This window comes from Amyelois transitella, chromosome 8 (assembly GCF_032362555.1).
Source record: "Amyelois transitella isolate CPQ chromosome 8, ilAmyTran1.1, whole genome shotgun sequence".
NCBI lineage: Eukaryota > Metazoa > Arthropoda > Insecta > Lepidoptera > Pyralidae > Amyelois > Amyelois transitella.
The window spans coordinates 8,241,538-8,266,468 of NC_083511.1; the positions used below are offsets into that span (position 1 = coordinate 8,241,538).

At 35.0% G+C, this 24,931-nt stretch overlaps 1 protein-coding gene across 6 annotated transcripts in view; it reads left to right on the plus strand.

Annotated features, from left to right (window-relative positions):
* LOC106136640 (monocarboxylate transporter 13) overlaps positions 1–24,931 on the plus strand; it is a 35,028-nt gene that overhangs the window by 5,453 nt on the left and 4,644 nt on the right. For 2 of the 6 annotated variants that reach the window (XM_060945503.1, XM_060945505.1), the window contains 11 exons: positions 7,162–7,444; positions 10,148–10,291; positions 17,158–17,405; positions 18,331–18,459; positions 19,464–19,622; positions 20,017–20,181; positions 21,028–21,099; positions 22,537–22,753; positions 23,208–23,386; positions 24,172–24,315; positions 24,743–24,821. In XM_060945503.1, the coding sequence (XP_060801486.1) occupies positions 7,162–7,444; positions 10,148–10,291; positions 17,158–17,405; positions 18,331–18,459; positions 19,464–19,622; positions 20,017–20,181; positions 21,028–21,099; positions 22,537–22,753; positions 23,208–23,386; positions 24,172–24,315; positions 24,743–24,821 (1,819 nt within the window). Of the gene's footprint in view, positions 1–2,762; positions 2,915–7,161; positions 7,445–10,147; positions 10,292–17,157; positions 17,406–18,330; positions 18,460–19,463; positions 19,623–20,016; positions 20,182–21,027; positions 21,100–22,536; positions 22,754–23,207; positions 23,387–24,171; positions 24,316–24,742; positions 24,822–24,931 lie in introns of those variants that run through there. The other 4 variants (XM_060945508.1, XM_060945506.1, XM_060945509.1 and 1 more) reach the window with 4 other exon arrangements.

Sequence of the window (24,931 nt, forward strand, 5' to 3'; positions counted from 1 at the left end):
AAATAAATATAATAAATTAATCAAATGTTTTTTTAGCGCAGATTCAAATTCAATGAAATTATCTTTAGCAAATTTTATATTTTTTGCCTTTTTTTTCCTATTTGTTAACTATTAAGCATCTTAATTTAATAATTAGGTTATTTCTATTATACGTTAAAAATATAACACTGATAAGGTGACCAATCTTTTATTTATATCTATTTGAATAGATTACTCTTTAAAGATCCATAACAATAACAACATAACCAAATGGCACACCTTTTGTTCGTGTATCTATATATATAAAACTCTTCCGTTACTGAGTGACTGACTGACAGACAACGCACAGTCGAAACTACTGGTCGTAGACAGCTGAAATTTGGAATGTAGGTTCCTTGGGATATGTAGGGGAGCACTAAGAAAGGATTTTTGGAAATTCAACCCCCAAGGGGGGGAAAAGGGGTAAAAACGTTTCTATGAAAAATCTTATTCCCTGGGTTTATAAACTTGAAACTTGGCATGAACACGTACATAGGCAAGTAAATATGTTTGACATTATAAGTTTTTTCAAACTACCCTCCAATCGCGATTTAGGGGTGCGATTGGGTGACTGATTTATTAACGCACAGCCGAAACCGCTCGGTATAGGAGTCTGAGATTTTGAACAGAGGTTCCTTTAGTAACATAAGTGAGCACTAAGAAGGGATTTTTGAAATGTCAACCCCCAAGGGGGGGAAACGGGATAAACTGAGCCGGGGCTGCGGAAAAGTTCTAACGAGATACCGTGGCCCCGGAACGCAAAGGGCAACTGAAGGAACGAGGTGGGTTTTAGTCAGTAAAAGTCTGACACTCCCTTCCGTTCCACCCAGAGCGGGAGAGGTATTTGATGATTTCCCATCTTTAAAAAAAAGATTTTGTATGACAACTTTCAGTCGTCTCTTTAACATACATAATAACATACATAATTATGTACATACATGCATAACATTAATAACATCACGCCTTTAAATCCCTATTTTGTGTTAACACTACCCATACAAACAGCTAAAAGGAAACAAGTGAAGAGACGAAATTTGTCTGCATCCATTTTCACCTAAATTCTTAACGTTAATGAGATTTACTTTTTATTATCAGGTCAACCTAATAGCCTCACATGTACGTATAACTTCGTAAGAATTTTCTTTCAACTCCTAACCGTTGAGGAGTTGTACCTTCCATCATCAGCTCATTCACATGGGATGATGACTATCAGACGCAAATACTTAAACAGATCTATGAAATTGTCAAAAACGTAATTGCCTGTAAATTTGAGGTTTGCCCTTGATTTCCCTGGAATACCATCATCAGATCCTGACTAGGTAACAACGGGACCAACTTGAAAGTATACTCTACCGAACAAAAAAAGAATCACGTAAATCGGTCCATAAATCTCGGCGTAATCGGTATGCATAAATAAAACACCCGAATTTTATTTTCTTGTTGAGTTGTCTCGATGCTCGATAGATGGCGTTGGCATCGAGATAGATCGTGCTATGATTTTGTCTCGCTTTACTTTTTCTATATAGATTTGTATGTATACTAATATTATAAAGAGGAACAATCTATTTTTTTATATGTTTGTTTGTTTACACATGTAATCGATAAACTTCGAAACTAATGAATGTTTGAATCGATTTCAAACATTCACCATTAGAAAGCTACATCATCCCTGAGTAACACAGGCTATATTTAATTCCAGTTGTAACAAGATTTCAGCCTGTGGAAGAAAAAGCCCTGTCGAGATCATTAAAAAACGCTATATATAACCGAATTACACGTGGGCGAAGCCGCGGGCGGAAAGCTAGTTTCGTAATAAAATTCTACTCGAAAAGAATAAGCTAATAAGTTGCGGTTTATTAAGTCTTAGTTTATTGGTAATCTAAGCACATAACATTGCACTTGACCGATCATGCTAACAATTTTATTCTTAATGCAAATTTCAACCTAGTAATATCAACAATCTATTCGTTCAATAGCGAACGTATAACATTGGGCATCACGCCAATGTTCATTGCAATTTCATTATGCAACGTTATCCTCGTTCGATACTTACCTATAGAGTTATTTGCAAATCATATTATTAATCATTATTTTATGAAACGAATAAATTAGTTGGTTATATGTAATGTAACTAATTTATTTAATTTTTTCTATGTTGTGCGCATTAAATGGAGGAAATTTTTTAACAAAATTCGAAATGTTTTGAAGATTTGTATTATCTTTTATATTTTTGATTGGTTCCTCTTTTTTTAATTCATTTCTGCTAATTTTCTAAAATAAATAATGACAAGGGACACGGGGAAAATTTGACCACCACGCATGTACTCCGCTAATAATTTTTCATCATTATGAACAATATCAAAAGACGATCTTATACCATTCTCTACTATATAGTCTCGATCAAGTCATAATTATAATCCTTAACAAACTGTTGTAAATCATTATTCTATGTAAACGTTGCTGGACACGTGAGACTACTAATTTTACACGTTTTAAATAAATAAATGGTTTATTTTATTTTCATTAACAGTTATTGCTGGAGTAACATTTATTCATTGTTATATATACGAAAAGTTTTGGTGGTGAAGATATGGTTATATCAGGCAGTTTTGGTTTTTACTGGTAACTAATATGTGGTTATAAGCAAGTATGCTGTGCGTTGTGACAGTACAACATGGGAGTTATGTACGTGCATTAGGCATCGAATAATAAAAATTAATATATCGATTTCATTATCACTTCAGTATGTAATAATGAGTATCAAGAGTAGATTAAGATATAATGTTATCAAATTGGCACCTTCAAGTCTTTGACTGGCTTTATCATTGATAGTTCGTTTTGCGAGTTTAGTGGCTGTATTTCTGTGCTGTCTATTTAAAGACATCTTCACATGGCGGTATGTATTCGATTTCTTTTCTTTATACGTTTATTGGTTGGGTTTTGTGTCTAAATTTGGTTTTAAACACCAATTGGTATCTTAGGGCTATATAAAAATTCATAGTCAAGAGTTTAAACAGCGCCGAAGCATGCGACACCAATCAATTAGCAGCAATCGAGATCACGTGCGGAGCACCACGAGGCCACCACGTTGTCCTGATGTTACCATTTGGCTAATAAATATTTGCCTCTGACCCTTTCCTTTGTGCAAACTACATACATACATATTATCACGTCTGTATTTCTTGCGAGGTAGACAGAGCTATTAGCTCTTCAGTCTTGAAAAGACTGATAGGCCGTCGATCAGTTTTTGGCTTAATGATAGAATTGAGAGTCAAATTGTGAAAACTACTTTGAAAAGGCAGTTGAGCTTTTAAATCAAGTAGTACTTCATATTAATTTTTTTTACAAAACGTTTCGAAAATCATCAGATTACTCCTCATAGTCACTATTCACCAACCTACATTTGTCTGATTGTGGTTGTTGCTGCTCTTGGTCTTACTCGCTTCGGCAGACGAAGAGCAACAGACAGACAGGAAAGAAGTCTTGTACGTACAGAAGTCGTTACCCTGCGCCCTGCGGCAATAACCCTGCGGTTGTTATAAAGGCATACTTCGTTTTATTTTTCAGTCTTTTCGCAGCATATCCTTAAGTGTATTTATTTAAATGAATCAACACCAAAAGTTCACTGAACGGCTTTCTTTGTCACGTTTCTTGGCTGGTGCTGCTGCTTCTAAAGATAGCATTTATATGAAATCTTTTTGAAATTATTATAGCATATTTTATATATACATGTAGACATTCCTACGTTAATATTTCCTATACATAATGTAATTCAATAACGCGGAACGTCGTGTAAAATTGCTTACAGAACATAAAATGTATTTACTAAGAATTCTCTAAGGTTTCAATTTATTATTCCGTTTAATTTGAGGTCAGTAAAGGTTTCCTTGTTATAATGTTCCTTTGTACTTCACTCGGAACATTAAAGTACTGGCTATGATGTTGAAATATCTACAAAGATTTCGTCCTCCTTTCGGTAATATTTAAAGTATGTCATAAAGAGACAGACATAAAATCTTCTCATATCACCTGCTCCTAAATCTTATCACAGTTAGTTGATGGGAAGTAAGGAAGTTATTTTTATGCACACAAACTATGCTAACAAAATAAATCACTATGCGCGAGCTGTTGTAGTGTAAACAGTGGCAAGGTCGCCTCTTGTACAAAGTGAATTTAGGATCCTGAGCACGAATTCGTTTTTCTATACGAAACAAGAATTTAATGAATTTTTTCGCGTTAATCACGGACAAAGTACCTCGTTTCGCATTTGTTAACAAAATGATACATTGATTTTGATGAAATTTTGCCAAAGAATAGTAGTTTTTCGGACCATCTTTCACCTTCCATTGTAGGTGATGCTCCGGGGCCTGGGGTCTATTTAGTTATATATAAGAGTAGTCAGTAAATTCTCTGTAAATATAGTATAATATTTAAGTTCGTTATATGAACATTTTAGTGTACAAAATCTGAAGCAGACATTAAATTATTGTCCAATTATGCGAAGAGCTTCGAATCAAAAGATTTAGCTACATCGATATCTATTAAGAATAAGAGGTAAATTGATAGGATTATCGGTACCTTGTCCCAGATACAAGCCGATGTTAGGCCGAAGTCCGACGCAGATTCATTTTACATTCAAGCCTGAGGTAATTTTGAAGCCAGTCCCTGATTCAGTTACATTCATAGAAATTGATTAGATTATTATTTAAGCTCTTTAAAATTAATATTGTAATTCTCGACTTAGTTACCTAAATAAATATTCACAATTATTTTCACTCATTTTAGCACTTCTGTTTGTGTGCCAACCGCATTAAAAATAAATAAAAAGCTTACATATTAATGACTGCCAAACATTTGTTAAAATGACCTTGAAGATAATTTTATTTGAAGTTGAATTAAAAGTTGTAACTATGTCGATAACACATATATTGTTAAGATTAACGGAATTATCGGTACCTTGCCCTAGATCAGATAATATGATCGATATGAGGTTGTGCAGTGCAAGTTTTATTTATTTAAACTTTATGCACGTAAAATGTATAAATATGTATGTAAAATGTTTATGATGTCTCCATCATTAGGTATATACTATTGGTACATTAGTTAACATGAAATTAAACGGAGGATAAAAATTTCAAACCATTTTAGGTTCGTGGGTGAACCGCTAGTGCAAACACAAGTAATTCAAACATATTTTGACAAAAACTTAAGTTCTCTTTCAACTTAGAAGTCTTCTTGATATTCAAAATTAACTATACGTCATGCTATAAAATAACTTTCGTTACTTATGTCTTACAAGAAGTCTGATAATGCTATTGTCTGTGTAACTAGGTGCACTCATAGATAACCTTAGAATTTGTTCATGCATATCACTATGATAGAACATTTCATTGTGGAGCCGACAATGCGAGCGTTTGATATCGTGGCAATTGACATATGACGGAAACAAAGAAATGCACCACGCAAACGCGATGATAAATGAATGAGTTGCGTATGCGCATACTAACAAAGGGTGTTCCACAAAATGCTGGCATATATAAATGTAAATGTTGGCAATAGATAGGCACCTGAATAAAGAATTAACTAATGCACGTACAGTACAATTACTTACTATTTAACTATTACTCATAATAAAGATGATTTAACACAATAAAAGCATGAGAAGTCCGAAGTGTCTACCGGCCAATTTTATATTTGGGGCAAACAAACTGAAGATGAAGTTGTTTTATGAAATTAGAATAATTAGTCTCGATAGGTCTTCAAAAATTGATTGTTATAAATTAACCACATAATATGCGCTATAATAAAACAATATTGTGCTTTAGAATTGGTTACCCCGACCTTGGAATCATTTAATCTGACAATAATATACAATAGTATATTTATGTACAAGCAGACGCAAATGACTTTGACAATGACCATGAAATTTAATGTTCGCAAGATAGTTTGAATCTTTAATCGACCGTAGGCACAGCCACACGTCTGTCGTGATTTTGGATTGGGCCGGATTTGAAAAAAAAATTACTTATAGCACCATAGAAACGGATGTATTTCGTTTCGAAATTTGCAGAATTATTGTGTTTAAATACATGCTGAATTTTCTTTTTATATTTAGTTTGACTGTTTAGTTTAAAACGGAAATATACTACGAAATATCCTAGCACTCGGAACTTTCACATAAATAAAACAATGTTCTAGTGCTTACGTAAGAATGTAGTTATTTAATGCCGCGACACGTGAATATTATAATGCAAACAAACATCGTGGATTGTTATTTTCCACAACAAACCTGCCAGAAATATTTCTACTGTCTACGCGACGACAACCGAATTTTTGACAAATATCTAATATCGAATTCATAACTTGAATAAATGATTTAGTGGTCAAGGAGTCACAAGTCTCAAAAATGATACAGTCAACGCGGCAGCTATCATTTTGTTTACACGTGATTGATTATGCACATAAACTATTTATAATTACATTGCATACTCCGAAATTGTCATGGTTTATGGTCATAATATCTTGAGTGTCCTTAAGAGGGAAAATATCGAACACATTAATACACTTTACGATGGTAACGATAAAGTCAGTCAAATAGCAAAAACAATAACGAGATGACCAGATGACGTAACGCTTTTAAATTTACGATACGTTAATTTTGATGGAGGTATAAATCCGAGCTACTGTTTGTGTTTTAATGAGGCCATGATTCGGATAGACTATATTTGGATCAAAATAATATTTGTGGTAATACATACATTGATTGATTTACATAGTAGATTTTGCATTGAGTGTAGCAAGTTATGGGATAGGAGAATAATGAAAAACGTATTGATTTTCATTCCGAAGAAAATTCTATTGGGTTACCGTGATATATCATTTGTCTGGTTGACATGTTTACCAGAGTGACTGATGTTCGAGTTTGCTAAAATGAGTAATGATGATACGTTGGTGGTACGAAAGAGAAGAAACGGTTTTATTAAAATCAATTTAATGTTAGATGGATGAATTGAATCTGTTTACATCTAACCATACATCTGCACGTCTTTTCAAAAGTTAGCTCTCTCATATGGGATAAAGACGTGATTATGTATAGGTACATGAGGAAGTTTTCCTTTAACTCAACAATATTTATTGTTTCAGACCGAAAGCGAAACATCATGTGAAGAGGCAGCAAGACTAACAGCGGAAGGGGCAGGAGACGCTGATGATGACGAGGCTTACGACTACACGGCTCTGCCCCCACCCCCCGACGGAGGGTATGGTTGGGTCGTGGTCTTCGCCTCCTTTATGTGCAACTTGGTGGTGGACGGCATAGCGTACACCTTTGGCATATTTCTGCCAGAACTGGTCGTGTACTTTGGAGCGGGAAAAGGAACTGTTGCGTGGGTCGGCAGTTTGCTTTCAGGAGTGTATTTGGCGGCTGGTAAGTGAAATTTTTTAATGATTTGTTTTGTTGTTTTGTCAGTTAAATTCTGGCAGTTTAGATTTAAGTTTTAAGAACTTTTCTAAACATTTGTACTTCCCAAACGAAATAAAATCAGTTTATGTACTAAAAGCGTAAAGTTTGTTAATACATACTATATACTTACATCATAATTTGATTAGTGCAGATTCATTAGTTTTAGAATAGGTATCTCACTGTAGTCAGGGCGAGTTGGGATTTTTTCCCAAGCTTATTTACCGGAAAACCTTTATAAGACCGTCCCGACAAAAAAAATTACAATTCTAATTTCTCAATAGCTGAACAGCTTATAACGATCCTATCCAATATGAGCAAACTAAATGGTGCAGTTCCGCTAACGTTGTATTGATGAAGATCGTGATGCAACAGGTTGACGTTTTCGGACTTAATCGGACACGGCTATTTCCTGTCAATTCAGGTCACGTTGCCGTGTGGTCTACTCCTGTGCACATAGTCATGTGTCACTAGCATGTACTGCATATGTTTACTGTGCTGTGCATATTCGTTCTGGGAAACAATGAAGCGAAAATTAATATCTGATGAGGTCGTAAAAACTAGCATGCAGTGGGCGTAATTAATAGAGGTGCTAAGTTCATTGCTGCACAAAGACCAAGTATAAAAAAAATTAGAAGATACACTATACGAAATCAGTATAACGAAATTAATAAGCACTGACAGTATTAGGAAATATAATGTAAAAATAGATATTTAGTTCTAAAATTTATAGACGTATTATGCTACACATGATACCTATGTTGTTATTACGAGTAGGATGATGTATTATCGGTACTCAATTTGAATTAAATCACGCCCAGTATTGTAGAATACAAGTACAATGTATTGCTAGATAAATGCTTATCTACCTGCTGCCTCAATATTAGCAGATTGTAACCTCGCTGTAGGAATTTTTATTAAAAAAAAGGTTCATGTGCTTTTATTTATCTACTGCGCCTGTTAACTCTATATCGTAAAAAAGTAAAAAAACTGTCGGCTTAATCAGGCGTCTAAAAAATATTATATTGATTTATATATTTTTATCTTACAACAATCTAGTTTTCGGTATTCAGGGAGGCGCAATCAATGGGGAGCCTAGATGTCAGGATTGAACTTTCTCATTCAATTTCATCATAAAGGCAACAATCAAGCCTTGTTATGTTTACACCGTAGGATAAAGACGTAAAATCTTATGTGTGACTTGCAAAACTTTTCAAGAGACTTAAAATGCTTTCATTCATAATTTTTAGTATGTTATATTTAAACTCTATACATATAAGCTTATTGTTTTTATCTAATAATTTAATCAAGTTGTTTTGGATTTCCATAGCGATAAGAATGGAATTAAGATTCAAATATGTATTCAGTGTGATAAGAAATCGTATTGCTAAGGAAAATATTATCTCATAAATCCTTCTTATCATTTATTTGCGTTTTAATTACCAGAAAATGTAATAATTATCCATTAGTTGAATCTAATTTATTTACACGACGATTACATTGTTATACTTATATTTGCATTTCCCATAGCTCGTTACGTTTTCTACAATCACATGAAATAATTTAGATTTTCGCCATAATATTGATATTAAAAGAATTCATTTCCAAGTGTAATTAACACCAAGTCAATCCGTAGGAATGAACCGAAAAAAAGAACTAAGAGTTGCAAAAGTTTCTGACGGAATGATTTTAGCTTCTTTCTAGTACTATTTCATGATACTAGGTATGTATGTAGTGAGTACGTATACATAGAAAGCCCTATGTTATCACAAGTCTATGCCGGACGGGACCCGACACAATAACCTTATATTTAGAAATGCTTTAATTATTGTAATTAGTATAGAAAAATTTCTTTTTAATGAAAAAACTGTTGCTTTTAATTTTCTTTGTCTATTTTCTAACGTGAAAATTTTGGTAAAACAAACATTGGAAGTACAATTTATTGCTTGAAAATAAATCAATAAATACTTACCATATAAACCATACAACTATTCTTGCTAAGAGTTATACATAGAACAATTACACATAAATCAATAAATTATTTAAAAACATACAATAAATAAATGTTGTGTAACACGCTATGTTGATTACACTCAGATGATTATTATATTCTAAGGTTATTTTGCATGCCGATATGGGACGACTCCTTGAGCTGGTTACCAAGTATTCAAATGTTACCAAGTACAAGACTGGTTTTCATTTGAGTTAAGTACAAGGTCTCTTACTGAACTCGACTTGAGTCCCGGTACTGAACTCGTACTGAACGATTGAAAACTTATGATGAGAAGCCGAACTAAGAAATCAAATATTTCCAAGATGCGTTTGTGTTTGTTTTGTGTCGGCAGTTGCCGACGGTATTGTTTTTAATTATATATCAAGTTATAGCCTATTCATAAACCTTATTTGAAATCATGTTATTGAGCATCAATAATATAATAAATTAGTATTTTATGAACTGAGTTACCTTCGACTCTCAGAAGGATCTAAGCATTGCACAATATTTAATGTTTGTTTTAAAATTTGGTCCGTCTCCTTGGCCAAGATTTTTTAAAAATAATTTTGTATCCTTAAGTACTAAAAGTTTTATGGGAAAGGACATAAAGCTTGGTACTATCAAGTTTGACAGTTTAAATGTTTTTGTTATCCTAATTCTTAACAATTTGTTTTCAGGTCCAATAGTGTCGGCGCTATGCAACAAGTTTGGGTGTCGCGCGGTCTGCATCGCCGGTTCTATAATAGCGACGGTGGCTTTCGTGCTGTCGTCTTACAGCAAAAGCGTTACGATGATGATGATCACTTATGGACTGCTTGGAGGTAAATACACCCTTATTTCTCTCACATTCTTACTTTGCGGCTACCTCAATCTGTGCCTCTGTCAATGTGTAATAATATAATATATAAATTTTTCCTCTGTCTTATCTTTGCGTGTACCCGGTTGCAACCTCCACTGCAAAGTTTCGGGGCTTGGGGTGCGCCGAACTCATTTTTAACCTTTTCCTGTTTAATTTTTTTGTTGTTGAAAAACTGTTTATCTAATTCAATGGATAGCTGAACTTCGCTTTCGCATCTTTTGTGTGACTGTTGGATTTGTCTACCTCTCAAGATATTCGTGTGTATGAAATTTTATGTATATTTACGTATGTGATATCAAACTATAAAAGTTAGTTAATGTCGTTTTAACGATTTTAATTTTCATTTGTCAGTTTAATTTGTCCAATGATGTCACATGTCAGAGTCACAGAATGAGCGAGACAATGTCGGATTCTCCAAACAGTCGTCGGATTAGCCAGTATAACCATAACATGATGGACATAACCATGAGAATTGAGGTCATATGATGTTGCTCGAATAGTGGAATAATCGCCACATCGTTCAATTTACCCTTCTATTTGCATTCCAGCGATACAATTGAATATATCCGTACTACGTTCTGGGGCACTAATACGACTAATAATTAACTTGGTGCTATTTTAATTGAGCATTTTAACGGGTTTGTAACTTAAGTACATACTATAATCATGCCTTAATCTTTTACGAGGTAGACAGAGCCAACAGTCACGAAAAGACTGAAAAGGCTCATTCAGCTTCAGTCTTATGTGATAGAATTCAGATTCAAATAGCTCATCGCCTCGAATAAGATTGTAAACTTGTGTGAAGTATCATGTAGGAATTTGTTGGAGATTGTTCTAGTCTGTAAATATATAAAAATATAGACGGCTGCAATTCGACATAGTATTGAGTATGAAAATCGTATGTTTTATATGAAAACAACCATTATTGATCCTGAGATTTCTTGTTTACTGCTTGTGTTAGAACATATTTCCGAGAATCGTTTGGAAACCAATATACTTACATATAAATAACAACTCTGATTCATCGGTGTAAACATACGGTCGCCAAGTGATGATATGGATTTTTAAACGAAATTTTCTTACTGGCCTGTATCCAGCCCAAGCCCACGACAATATGTCATTGGTGAAAACTGTGTGTATTTACGTGGCCTGTCAATTCAACTTGGCTGGGATACCCTGACCCAATTTATAGTGTGTAAACAACTCGATTTTACTCGTTATTTCCGCCTTGATTTGGTTTTATTGATCAATTCTGGTAACGGGTTAGAAGCTGCTTTTAATTTAGTTACATAATTGCAAAACGCAGCGGTAACAGAATTGTAAGCATTTTCACCTTGTGATTATCAGCTTTCCTTGGTATATTATGCAACTTTATATTGATATCGTATTTCTTGCCACGGAATAAGCTACAAGCATTATAGTGCACATTTCTCAAGTTTATTCTTTAAACAAAGAAGTTATTTACTTGTTAGAATACTTATCTAATGTTTGCTTATACTCCGTATTATTGCAACAAATGCAACGATCTAGTACACTATTACAGTATCAGTATGACATAGTTTTGTATGATTATAAATATTGTATGCAACTACGTCAATTGGCTTGGTATTCTCATGGCACATAAAACTAGGAGCCAGCGTACGGTATGTTAATGTTCTGTCTGGCAATGGCCTTGGCACAATGGCACAGATGTGGATTGGCTGCTTGGCGCCGTGACTATGTCCTTCGGTTCATAGTCGTAGCATTAGCATTATGGGCACGTATGCACCATGTGCTTGGTGCTATGTAGACTAATTAAAGTCATTGTCTTCAATAGATTGTAGTAGAAGGAATTTTCTAATCAAAATTACTTTCTTTAAGAGTTATAAGTTAGTCCTATCAGTAAGCAGAGACCTTCACTTGCCACGATTATTGAATACGATACTTCTTTCGCTTCAGCCACATTTACGAGTATCATTCTCTTCTTACCCTACCTATACTCTTGACCTGACTTTTGGCCAGGACGGATCTTTATTTTTTCATATGTACTTAGTTTAAAAGCAAAATACAAAAACATTGCGTTATCTCATACTCTTTTTTAGTGTTCCATCTTAATTGTACAACCACAGTTTAATTTATTACAGTAATTGCTTCATTTGGAGCAATTAAAGCCGGACAAGTGATATTTTTGCCGGCGCCCTTCAAATCATGCGTGAAAACTATTCCTGGCGTTGTGTCGACAGTTTAATAGGAATGTTGTTAATATCGTCGTTTGGTGTTCCACAAAATAGACACATAGCTGTGCTTTACTTCTGTGTAACAAAAATCAAGAATGAATAAGGCATATGGTTTTAATTATCAGACATATAAATATCCAAATGTATGTTTTATCATCGGAAAATAACTGTTGACTGAATGTTTATCAAACGATTAAAAAAATAAAGATATAAAAAAAGTGCAAACCAGGCTGTAGAGGGAGATCTTGGCTTCCTGATCTTCGCCCATGTTTCCTCATCAGTACATCCTTAATCCGAGCAGCGATCTCGAGAGTGCAGTTTTATTGACGATCGCAGACCTTAGTAAGAAGATGACACTATAAGAAGAAGAGAGAAAGTGCAAGTGGTTCTCTTCGTAATAATTGACGCCTATATATTCTTGTGAACCTTGAAACAGTGGCAACAAACCTCGCGTGAAATTGGATATTTGCCAACAATCAACCGTGCAAACGAAGCTACACGACACTTATAAAAGGTATAGACCTTCCATGATAGCGAACGAAGTATAAAGGGCTTTCTACTTCACGTTTCCACGCTCTATTCAAGAGGCAGTTTATGTAACTGAGATTAAACTTTACGTATGTATATTGTCTATTGTTCTTTTTGGGGTTTGATCCATCCTTGAAATGGATGCGTTCTGCAAATGGATACAAAATTATTTGATGCTAACATAGGTTTTAGTTCAAATAATGAAATCCATTAAAATTAGTATTTTTCACTGTATTGTATTTTTGGAGTACATTATCTGTCCGTCTACCGGATAAATAGAATAGCTTTTCTCCTTATCAAAAACATCTATATTGTATTGTCCAGTCTTCAATTTTACTTTTATGATATATTTTAAAAACACATTACACGATTAATCTGATGACGATGACGATGTGGTGTAGGTAGTGCTCAGATTGTAAGCACCTTGACACTTAAGTTGGCTACCAAGTTTTTTTGTCCGTGTAAGTTGACACGAAGGTCGTGGGGAGTCAGGACGGCTGGCGGGTTGCCAGTGATTGCAGACGTTACGGCGCCATTCAGGATGGTTGCCGACTTATAAAGAACCGTATTAGATCTGTCATATCATAATGATGACTCTGTTTGATAAATTCTTTCAGAGCCACAATTCTGTTGGCCTTTTACCACAGGATTATTAATATCCCTGAAAAAGGACAACTGCGACCGATCCGAAACAAAGTATCTTTAAAAAGACCGCGGTCTTTATTTATTTCAAAGATCCTGACATAGGTAATGTAATTATGTTTCCGGTGGTTTACATAATATTTGAAATGTCTCAATCGTTTAGCGAGTCGGCCGATTGTTGACTGATCCCACTTGGCAGCGGAGTTGAGATCACAGACTCTCAATGTCGTTGTCGACGAATCGTGAACGCTAGTTCGTTACGCCCCCGTTAGCTTGAAGAAATGGACTATTTCTGTTTTATTCCCTGACTGTAAATTACTAATACAAATGATTTAATCACTTGGCTGTAGAGGAATATGCATCTGGATTAAATATTTGACAAAGCTTTTTTATAAATATCAGATCGGACACAGATGAAAATAATTAATCACTAAGGACGCCAGAATATGGTTTTCTCACCTTAAGTAATATTTAAAAATAATCAAAATACGAAAATCAAATTAATTACTTACCAACGAACCTCATCGTATAGAGAATTAGCGATTTGTTTAAATTACTAATATCAATGTTTTGTAAATGTTATGCGTCGAAATCGAATACTTACAATAATTGTATAGGGCACTGTGATGCCGGTTGTATGTTCTTGTTAGGTACCTATTTTGTTTTTGTAAACTTAACTTCCATAAAACTTCATGGTTTTGGTGCAATAGCATTTCGCGCAATAAGGAAAATTATAGTGAAACATTTGATGTTTAATAGTATATTTCACAAATATCATTTAAGTCGTATCTAATTAAATGAAATTTGTGAAATATCACTCTCTTTTTTAATTAAATTATATACATACTAAAATAATTATTCTTTCTAAATTACTTACACCCAAGTTAAATAATTATGCATAAAAATTTTGTGCCTTCACGTGTCAAATATTCGAGGGCCACAGCCTTTGTAAAGGGTATTCATTCGTGTATGAATATTTATTTTGCTTGGTTGCTTCTAAAGTGTATGCGGTATGCCGGCGCCATGGCGGGGGTTTGGTTACCTACTGAAAACTTTTGTTTTAGTTAACTTTCAATTGAATTAATCTTTATAATTTTCTTTCATAGATTCCTTACTCATCAAATATATTTAAATTATACTGGATAATTGATTTGAATTACGCTAACCTCTTGTGGAGCTATTCTTCCGATCGTAATTGAAATATTCTTTTGTTTCCGAATTTAGGTCAATTTGCGTCCTCTTGAATAATTTGAATCATCGAAAAATGTTGCCACTGAAAAAGAAAAATTGTTCTAATATCGTCACGCTGTCTTTTTCAGCGGCGGTTTCACGTTTTCCTTGTTTTATTTAATTTCGTTTGATTATATTGTTAACGATAAATTGCCTTTTGTTTTTGTAACTTTTTTTTTAATTGATTCGGAGCACATTCATTGATTGATTGATAATATCAATGAAAACTAAACAGATTTTTTTTATCATTCATCACCGCGTGAACCTAAACTCATTTCCTTAGCGCCAAAATTTTATGTATTTATTAGGGTTATTGTATTATGATTAAATGTTTGTAGAGAAAATTGGAATTGGAGTATGTGCCGGAAAATGACGCATGAGTTGTTTGTCGTGCGATGACCCAGCAGCATATGCTCCTTTGTGGTTCAAAATGCCGATTGTGGGCCGCCTATAAACACTGAGTCACGCTATATCAAGTTTCGCATAATTTGTTGTATGTTCATGTATTGTAATCGATATGATGCGCTTAGGTGCGCCTACAGTGGTGTATGTTTGTAAGGTTTTGTATACAAAACAAATATGAAACGTGACTATATTTTAAATAGTCTGATATGCGCTAGTTTATTTTACATGGAGTTCATACATAACTTTTTGTTTACAAAATGATCACAAAAAAGGTGATAAAAATATTCAAGAAATCAAAGTAAACAAGAATGTAAATGTTGTTTTAAAAAAAGATTTGCGTCAAAAACATAAAAATAATCAAAAACAACAAAATTTTACGTGGATACGTGGATGGTAAACAGTATAGCATAACATAACTCATAAAAGTACGTATGTTTATAGAGATACTTATGTACTTAATTCTTAAAATGACATTGGTTTGAGAACAGGTTATTGCCACAGGTACTTATTGCTATCAAAACATTGACACCTATTACGATAATGGAAAATATTTTGATATAGAAATTGATTTGCATTCGACTACGTAGTTCAATGATGTATTCACGATTGATAGACATGATCAGAGTAATAACAATATTGTACATACAAGATTTCAGCAATTTGCCCGCGATTGATGCCGAGGCCGCGAATAGAATTGTGACAATATGTAATTACGCTTATTAGATGTGTACCTACTCTAACACATATTTCGGAATTGGCCGCCATTGTCCAAATGTCTCTAATTTAGTCTCGTTTGATATGCTTCCGAAATGATAGGGACTGAGGGGCGCTGTGTCTGTGTCAATTTCGTTGTGAAATCCTATTTAATATGTAAAGCCTAATTCCTGTAACAACAATTTTTTTTTTTATTAATTAAAGATGAATTTTCGTAAAGAATAGGGTTATAAACTTGGGCTTCTTCTTGTAGGCGATGGACTAGCAACCTGTCACCATTTTAATATCAATTCCATTATAGAGCCAAACAGCTATACGTGGCCTGTTGGTCATTTTAAGACCGTTGGCTCTATCTACCCCGTAAGACGTTATAATATGTATTTGCATAAAATAGACTTTCCAGTAAAAATATGCTTCTGAAATAGGACCTATGCATTTCAGAAATTGACTTATCACCGCATCAGAACTCTGCTTGATCTATTGAACTGGGGCTCCTAATTTGTGTTTTCTTGAATTTTCAATTCGATTAACGTTTGATAATGTATAAACGAGTATTTTCTACTCAATTTTACAAGGAATTCACCTTTTCAACAATTTTACTTTTATTTGGGAAAAACCCACTGTGAAGGTAATTGTTTTCCCAGTAATATGATTTATTCAGATCGTATCGACCGGGGTGGATGAACCCGTGTCCGATACCAATCATTTGCAAATTGAGAAGGGTTAACCTGCAGTCATACTGGGTTTAAACAAGTTATCCAATTTTCCTTTTGTTTAGGATTTGAAATCCATTAAATATTTTTTCGTGATATTAATTTAGTTGAACGTTGTTGGTTAAAAATTTAATGAAAAAATACCGTCTTAGTGGGAAACTTCCACACGTTTTCACCTAACCAGATACAACTAGTACTACTGTGCTATCGAAGACGTATTCTATTTATAATCGCAGAGCAACATAACCCCCTATTCATATAAACAAAACTATAGGAGCTAATTGCCTCGTTTTTCGAGAAAAAAAATATTTTCGCTGCTCCTTAAAGATGCGCTATTCAGATTATTGTACCAGCATTTACAATCACGAACATCTTTCCAGGTATCGGGTTCGGTATGATCTATTTGCCTTCAGTGGTGGCTGTGGGTTACTACTTCGAGACCCGCCGGTCCCTCGCCACCGGCATAGCCGTCTGCGGGTCAGGAGTGGGCACATTTACCTTCGCGCCCCTGGCTTCTTATCTCTTAGAGCAGTTCGGATCGTGGCAAGGCGCAAATCTGCTTCTTGCCGGCCTGATTCTGAACTGCGTCATATTTGGAGCGCTTATGAGACCATTGGTCTATCCAAAGGTGGGTTTTGAACATAGTATTAATCAGTCATATGTGTGTTAAAATTGTGAATTAAGGATATTTTCGGCTCAAATTTTTTGTTTATCTTTTATACACAATAAGATAAATATTCATTTTACTTTCGAGACTGTTGGCTACATCTACCCCGCAAGGGATATAGACGTGATTATATGTATGTATCTATACTAATATTATAAAGCTGAAGAGTTTGTTTTGTTTGTTTGTTTGTTTAAACGCGCTAATCTCAGAAACTACTGAACCGATTTGAATAATTCTTTCACTGTTAGATAGTCTATTTATCGAGGAAGGCTATAGGCTACATTTTATCCCGGATTTCCTACGGGAATCGTCAACAATGCAGGTGAAAGTTGAATGAGTCGGCCATCTGCGAGCTTTCCACGCGAACGCTGCGCAAACCAACAAAGATATAGTAAAACAATGTACTAAAGATGTGAAGTACTCATTTTTTGCCACAAAAAAGTCCGCGAGAGCATATATCTATCTCTTAAGGTTTACTTACAATAACCACTTTTATGTTCATTTTTTAAGATTATTTTTTCATTATAAACATAAGTTATTTTGAAACCAATTTTCTTTAATTCAGTATTAATCCTTATCCAAATAAATATGTTTATTACTTTCGGCTTTTCATGTAGACTAAAATTGCCATTCACAGTATATAAATCAGACGAATAGGTTTTGAGATATAGTCGTTATAAGCAATTTGCAGCGAAACATTTAATACGGCGAAACCAGCGTTCTTTCTAATAGGTACGCGTGACCGCCTGACCGTCCCCCCGACTTCCACGCGGACGAAGTCGCGGGCACAGCTAGTGTACTAATATTGCTCAAAATGCTTTGAATTTTGGTTCTTAAATTTTATAAACTTTTAAGAGAATTGGAAGTTAACTAAACAAATTTTCAGACGTCAGGAGAAAAACCTTTGCTGCAACGTATGGCTGAAGAAAAGAGACTGCAAATGGAAAGGGGATCAATCGGCGGGTCCTACTTTGTTGTACAATTACCTGATGGCACTATGGAGAAGAGAATGAAGGTAAGAAATAGAGTACCGATATTTATAAGTTTCAAAGTTCTTGCACTTGTCCTGCATGTTACAAGACCACATTCATCTGCTATGGTTGGGACTACTCATTTATAATTCCGAAGTAGTATTGATTTTCTGTAATATGTGTTCGTGAAACGACAAACAATGTTCGCGACTTTGCCTTTTACTACGTTAGTACTTTTTTTTAATCTATCTCTAATTTATTATGAGATGAACCGTTATAGGCAATTTAAGTTGTCCGTTTGTTTACAAGAATGTTTAGTCTTAATGAGTAGATGATAAACCAGGGTGACTTAGTTTCTTGGTTTAACACTGAACGCCCTGTCAATATCTTTCAATTCAAGTAAATCACTTTATTTACAGTCGATTAATTTATACAATCTCAATCATGCGCGCTCATTATGCTTCTATAGATATGAACACTTAAGACACTTAACCAAGCTTGGCTGATTCATGGAAGCTGCTTCTTGTGGCATTATATCTGTGTAGGAAATCGGAGAGATATGCTACTGATGAAATATCCGATGTCGGTCGCACTTGAATAGCTTATTGGCTTATTATGTAATGTTAACGTGGTTTTGAATGCGACAAAAATAACCCCTTTGTCAGTTGTAGTCGTAGGTAGGACAGTTTAAGCTAGTTAGATTTTGGTTTTGTAAGCCTTGCAGTATTTTTTATTTATATTAAAAGATTGAACACTTTAATATTTCTAATGTACTAAGGTTTTGATTAATTACAAAGGTAATTACCATAATATCAATTTACACCATTAGATTTTACCTACATTAAACAGTTGTTAGTGGGAATTACCCCTATTAACGTTGATATAGATTTTTAGATTATATGTTTTTAATAGTCATTTTTTTTTATAATTTGCTTTTTGTAGTTATGCTTTGTTGTAGACTTATTTATCCTTTCATTGTTACACCACTGCCTTGCTTAAGCACCGTAGAGAAGATATTTTTCACTAATCCAACAAGTAATACTCTAAGCAGGCGCCGCTCAACATAGACCCTGGGGTCCACTCGTCCCTGAACCTCGAAGCCCTGGCCCGCGTGCCCACGCAACCCAACATGCACGGCGTACCCACCGTGCCTACACTCCCCACCATCACAGAGGCTAAAATCCCGGAGGAGAATGGACACAAAAAGGTAAGATTATTACAGATACTACACTACATTTTTCGTTTGTAACTTGGGGTTTTTTGATACTGGTTTCACTTGTGATGAGATTTAGTCCTAATATACATGTTCTCATGAATCTTTAGGTCCATCCGCTCTGGAAATGTGATAATCGCTCAATTTGAAGCTTTGTTTCTTCTTCTACCTACAAAAATAACCTCATTGCCACAAAGATATCATTTTACAAAGGTTCAGTTACTTAGTGGTGTTTACAAACGAGTGGAAAGAATACATATGTAAAATCACGAAAAAAAAATCAAAATACAGACTGTAGAAGAAACAAGTGGATATTTCTCGTCATAATTCTACCAAAAGACCCAGCTCATCCAGAAAGATGAATTCAAATCAATTTGTCATTTTCCAGGGTGAAAACGGATCAGCAGTGACGGCAGCCCAGGCTCAGCATATTTCCCGTAACGTTTCGTCTCCGGCGTTCAGCGCGCAAGCCCCTGGACTGCCAAAGAATGGATCCGTTCCGTTCTTCGACAGACAAAGAAAACAGAGCACCGGAGATAGGTCAGCCAATGATAGTTAGAAATGTTTTCTTTACAGGATTTTCAATGGTGATGCAGGGGTTGGCAAGGTGGTGGTATCTTTGCATGGTCTTTGGTTGAGAATATCCTATTTTGTCTGCAGCTTTGTGCGTAAGTCCGGTCTGCTGAAGAATGGAACTGTTCCGTTCTTCGATAGAATACGTGAACAAAGCGCCGGAGATGGGTCAGCCAGTGATATGTGGAAATGTTTTCTTTATAGGTTGATATTGGTGATGGCGGGATTGGTAAGGTGGTGGTAATACTGCATGGTCAGGTCACGGTTGTGAATATTTTATTTAGCCTTTGGATTCAGAGAGTAAGCTTCTGGGCTGCCAAAAATGTTTCCGTACCGTTCTTCGTAAAGCAACGTAGTAAAACATTTATAAAGTTTGTTCTATGGTAATCGCGGGATTACGGGTTTTGCGTATTGAACTCAATCTAAAATTCAATTCAAAATTTGCAAAATTCAAATATATTTTATTTAACTCCACAAGTTACACAGTAGATAACACATTAATAGTAAAAAAGAGAAAACAATTACAAAAACTTGAGTCCTGGAGACTCAAACTAGGCCGGAACCTGTATCTTAAACCCTAAAAGATGTGGGCTATATTTATGTATATCTACTGATGTGTAAAATGGGCGACCTATCCGTAGTCACACAATTTGGCCACCAGTATGAATGATAGTTAATTTATAAACAAAATACAAGTACGTTCCTGAGATTGTATGCTAGTCATGCTTCCTGGGTGCTGCTCGTGGTATTGATGTAATGTAATATTTATTGTAATTTGTTTTGTATGTACATCATGTAATAATATTGTTATTTCTATTTCTTTTACAGATTTAAACCGTCCCTGGCAGCGATTAGAGCTACGTCCAAAACATCAGTACATAGTCAAGCTAGAAATGATGTAAGTAGCAGTTTCGTCCTTTAACTGTCTTTAACGAAATCCACAGTGATATAAATAAGGAATGATAAATTGTACTTTGTCTTAAACCAGACAGCGTGGCGATACTACCCGTTGTTAATGACTTCTTACCGTTTCAATATAGATGTTTATAATGACATGTTATATCAGTAACCTATTAAAATACTTATCGAATGTTACATTCCGTAGATAAAATTATTGAACAACAAAAAAATCTCAACACATCGAAATAATACTAGTTCAGCGATGTAAAAATTAAGTGTGCTTGCTGTTTCTCTCCCCGCGCAGATTGTAAAAATCAATCTAGGGTCAATCTGCTTAACTTGGGGTACTCTAGAATAAGGCTATCGAATCTATAAGAGACAGTTGACTGTACCTAATCTGTGATATACGTAGTACCTATGTATACTCTGTATGAATTAATTGTAATTCCACAAGCAAAAGTGTCCGGCACCTTGAACCCCTATCAACTGCCAAATGGCCATTTGGCTCATATCCAATGCGATTGTCGTGTTCCTGTTTACACAAACTATGCGAATAATGTAATTGAACAGTGCACTGACACTGACACAGTTATTTAAAATTTTTTCACATTATACCGGCTGTTAACGCTTTGTGCTGGCGATGACTCACGGTTTAGGTATAAATGATTGAGAGTCGGGCCTTTATTTAAGGAAATGATTTAATCTCATCTTTTAGAATATTTAAATATTATGATATAAACATTTTTATGTATTTCTGATAGACAAATGATTTTTTTAATTATATATGCTGGCTATCTAGTATAAAGTATTAGCTCTTCATCCAGCATTACCGTTTACATCTTAAACCGCTGGCTTTAAAGCTCTCATAGTGACCTAAAGAGAAAATTGAATGATATTGACATTTTTACGGTTAGTTGTCTGCTTACGATCTTAAAAGATGTGGGCTAAATTTATATACTTTCTATTATAATATATAGCACGTACTTTGGTGAGGGTTCCCCTGGGCTCAACGCCAATAATTGTCACGAATGCGATCATAATGCAATGTGCTATATTGATCTGTTCAAGGAATTAACATCTAAATATGTTAGTGCAAGGTCTTTTCTGATAATAATTAGTAGATTTGAAAAGAAGATATATTTTTTTACAGGAAATGTATTTTTATACTAAAGTGTACTGCGCTTGCCAACACATGTTTTGTGTTTATGTAAACAACAAAAAAAGTCTGTTACTGGAAAGTTTTGAAATCTGAGTTGTCAACCTATAAAAGATATACACTACAGTTCGTTGGACGTCGTTATTATGTAAATGGAGAAGGCAAACTTACTATAGTTAAAGCTATTTTCCCCAAACCTGCACCTTCTTTAAATACTCGAATAAGTATTCCGAAAACTCCCATAATTTCTTCTAATTTACGATATATATTTAATTTCAGGGCGACACAGAAAGTATGATGACGTCAAAACTGTCCGTGGCCGGCCCCCGCGAGCCGCCGCGCATGGTGCGGCCGATGTCAAGGAAAGACATCTTCTATTCGGGATCCGTGCTAAATCTACCTCAATACCAGAGCCAGAAGTCTTTACAAGGATACAGAAACTCTGTGCTTAGCTTGCCACAGAGCAGGCAAACGGGAGACTTGGAGAGACAGGAACGTGAGTATTGAGTTATCTCCTATCCAGGATTTGTGCTAAATCTACCTTAATACAAGAGTTAAAAGTTCCGGTAGGAAACAGGACTCCATGCTTAGCTTGCCATAGAGCAAGCATATTGGAGAGAATAGGAATGTTAGTATGAAATATTCAAAGAAAACTACTAAACGATGTGTATAGTTTAGATTGATGTCAAACCTTTTTGGGTACTTAAAAATCTCTTTGCATGTACCTATATTTATTTTCTCTTACTTTCTTTCTATGATTATTACAGTTTTCGTTATTTTAGAACGCAGTCTGCATGTAGTTTTTAAGTAATCTGCATGCTTTCTTAATGCTTTTTTACCTGTATTCATCTCCAGCAAAACCTGAATTGGAGTCACTTTACACTTACCAAAACAACACTGCTCATACATTGCCTAGTTCATAGAATATAATTGCTTTCTTCTAACTTCAGAATACGACCTCTGCCCGTGCCTCGCTCTCCCCAACTCGTTCAAGTCCGCGCTGGCCTCGATGTTGGACGTGAGCCTGCTGCGGGACCCGGCCTTCATGCTGATCGGCGTGTCCAACGTGTTCGGCATGGCCGGCCTCTACGTGCCGTTCGTGTACCTCGTGGACGCTGCTAAAGCTAACGTGAGATCTATATTCTGCCCTGGTGTAACTAAAATGCCGTTATCTACCAAATCCTTGTTTTAAGTAAAACGTCAAAAACTGCGGTAAAAATTTAAATTGATTCCATTCATCAATAAGAACGCCTATTTATGACTTAAAGGTACCAAAAAGTCGTATATACAGATCGAAAGAGATTTTTTTTTCTTATTTTACTGGTAAAAAAGGTGTAAATCTTGATGTCAGATAACGGCATTTTAGTTATACCACGGCAGTATTTTGAACTAGCCACCCGCCCCGGCTTCGCACGGGTAGAATTTATACATATAAACCGTCTTCTTGAATTACTCTTAAGCATCTATAAAAAAAAACTGCATCAAAATCCGTTGTGTAGTTTTAAAAATCTAAGTATAAATACATGCATACAGACGAACCGACGCGTGAACCGATTTTGCTTTATTACTATGTAGTGATAGTGAACTATAAGAATTTACCATAACTTTTTGCAAAATGAATGTTAAGGCTTGTCTCTTCTAGTGGGGATTATTAAAAAAATTTCCTTAGTATGGTTTCGGTTGTGAGCTGATCAATGAGTCAGTTAACTTGTATTTGGTAAAGTTACTAGCGACTTGTTGTCTACTCAATATCTTGTAGATGTCGTACCTAATAGGCGATTAAACACACTTAATCGAAAAACCTTAATGTAAGTTAGTAGCGTCCATTCACTGTGTGATAGCCAGGCAACATCAAGCCCTGATTTTTCTCGATTTGAACTGTTATTTATAAAGTGCCTGATCTCGTATTTACAGGGAATTGAACAGGGCCAAGCATCGTTCCTGATCTCCATCATCGGTATAACCAACACGGTGGGCAGAATCGCGTGCGGATGGGTCGCAGACTTCCCTTGGATGGATACACTGCTGCTCAACAATATTTGCCTGGTTATCGCTACGGTTAGTACTCTTACATTTGTCATTAACAACCACTTGCGATCCACTGTTAGGCATAAGCCTCTTTATGTCTTCGCCAACTTTCTACTAGGGCCATCTTAGTACAATTTTGCCACTCTGGCTATTTGAAGACGGCTTCGGGACTTCTTCATTAATAAGTTTGAAATAGTATTTTAACAAAAAGTTCGTCGTCTCTAGTCGAAATATTTCCACAAACTTTTTGTTATTATAGTTAACTTACTAATCAGAGCACTGTTGTAATTTTGGGAGGTTGGAAAATAGCTTCTAGTAATGCGTGGTTTCTAAATCAATAAAGACGTAATATGAATGAGTTGATACAATTTATAATTTATCTTTAAAACATTTCACAAATAGGCTCAAAGTCTATTTCGTATTTCTGGTTCTTATTGGTGTTTGCTTCTCGTTTCAGATAGCGGTGGCGTCTACTCCTTTCTGTTTTTCGTATGCCTGTTACGTGTTAATGGCTATTGCCTTTGGATTAGCTATTTGTAAGTATTTTTATTCTTCAACTCTTTGTAATTATGTACATTTAATTTTCTCGTCTTAAGTTGTAAACTTGAAAAAAAAAACAAAAATTAAATCGTTTGGAATTCTTTGT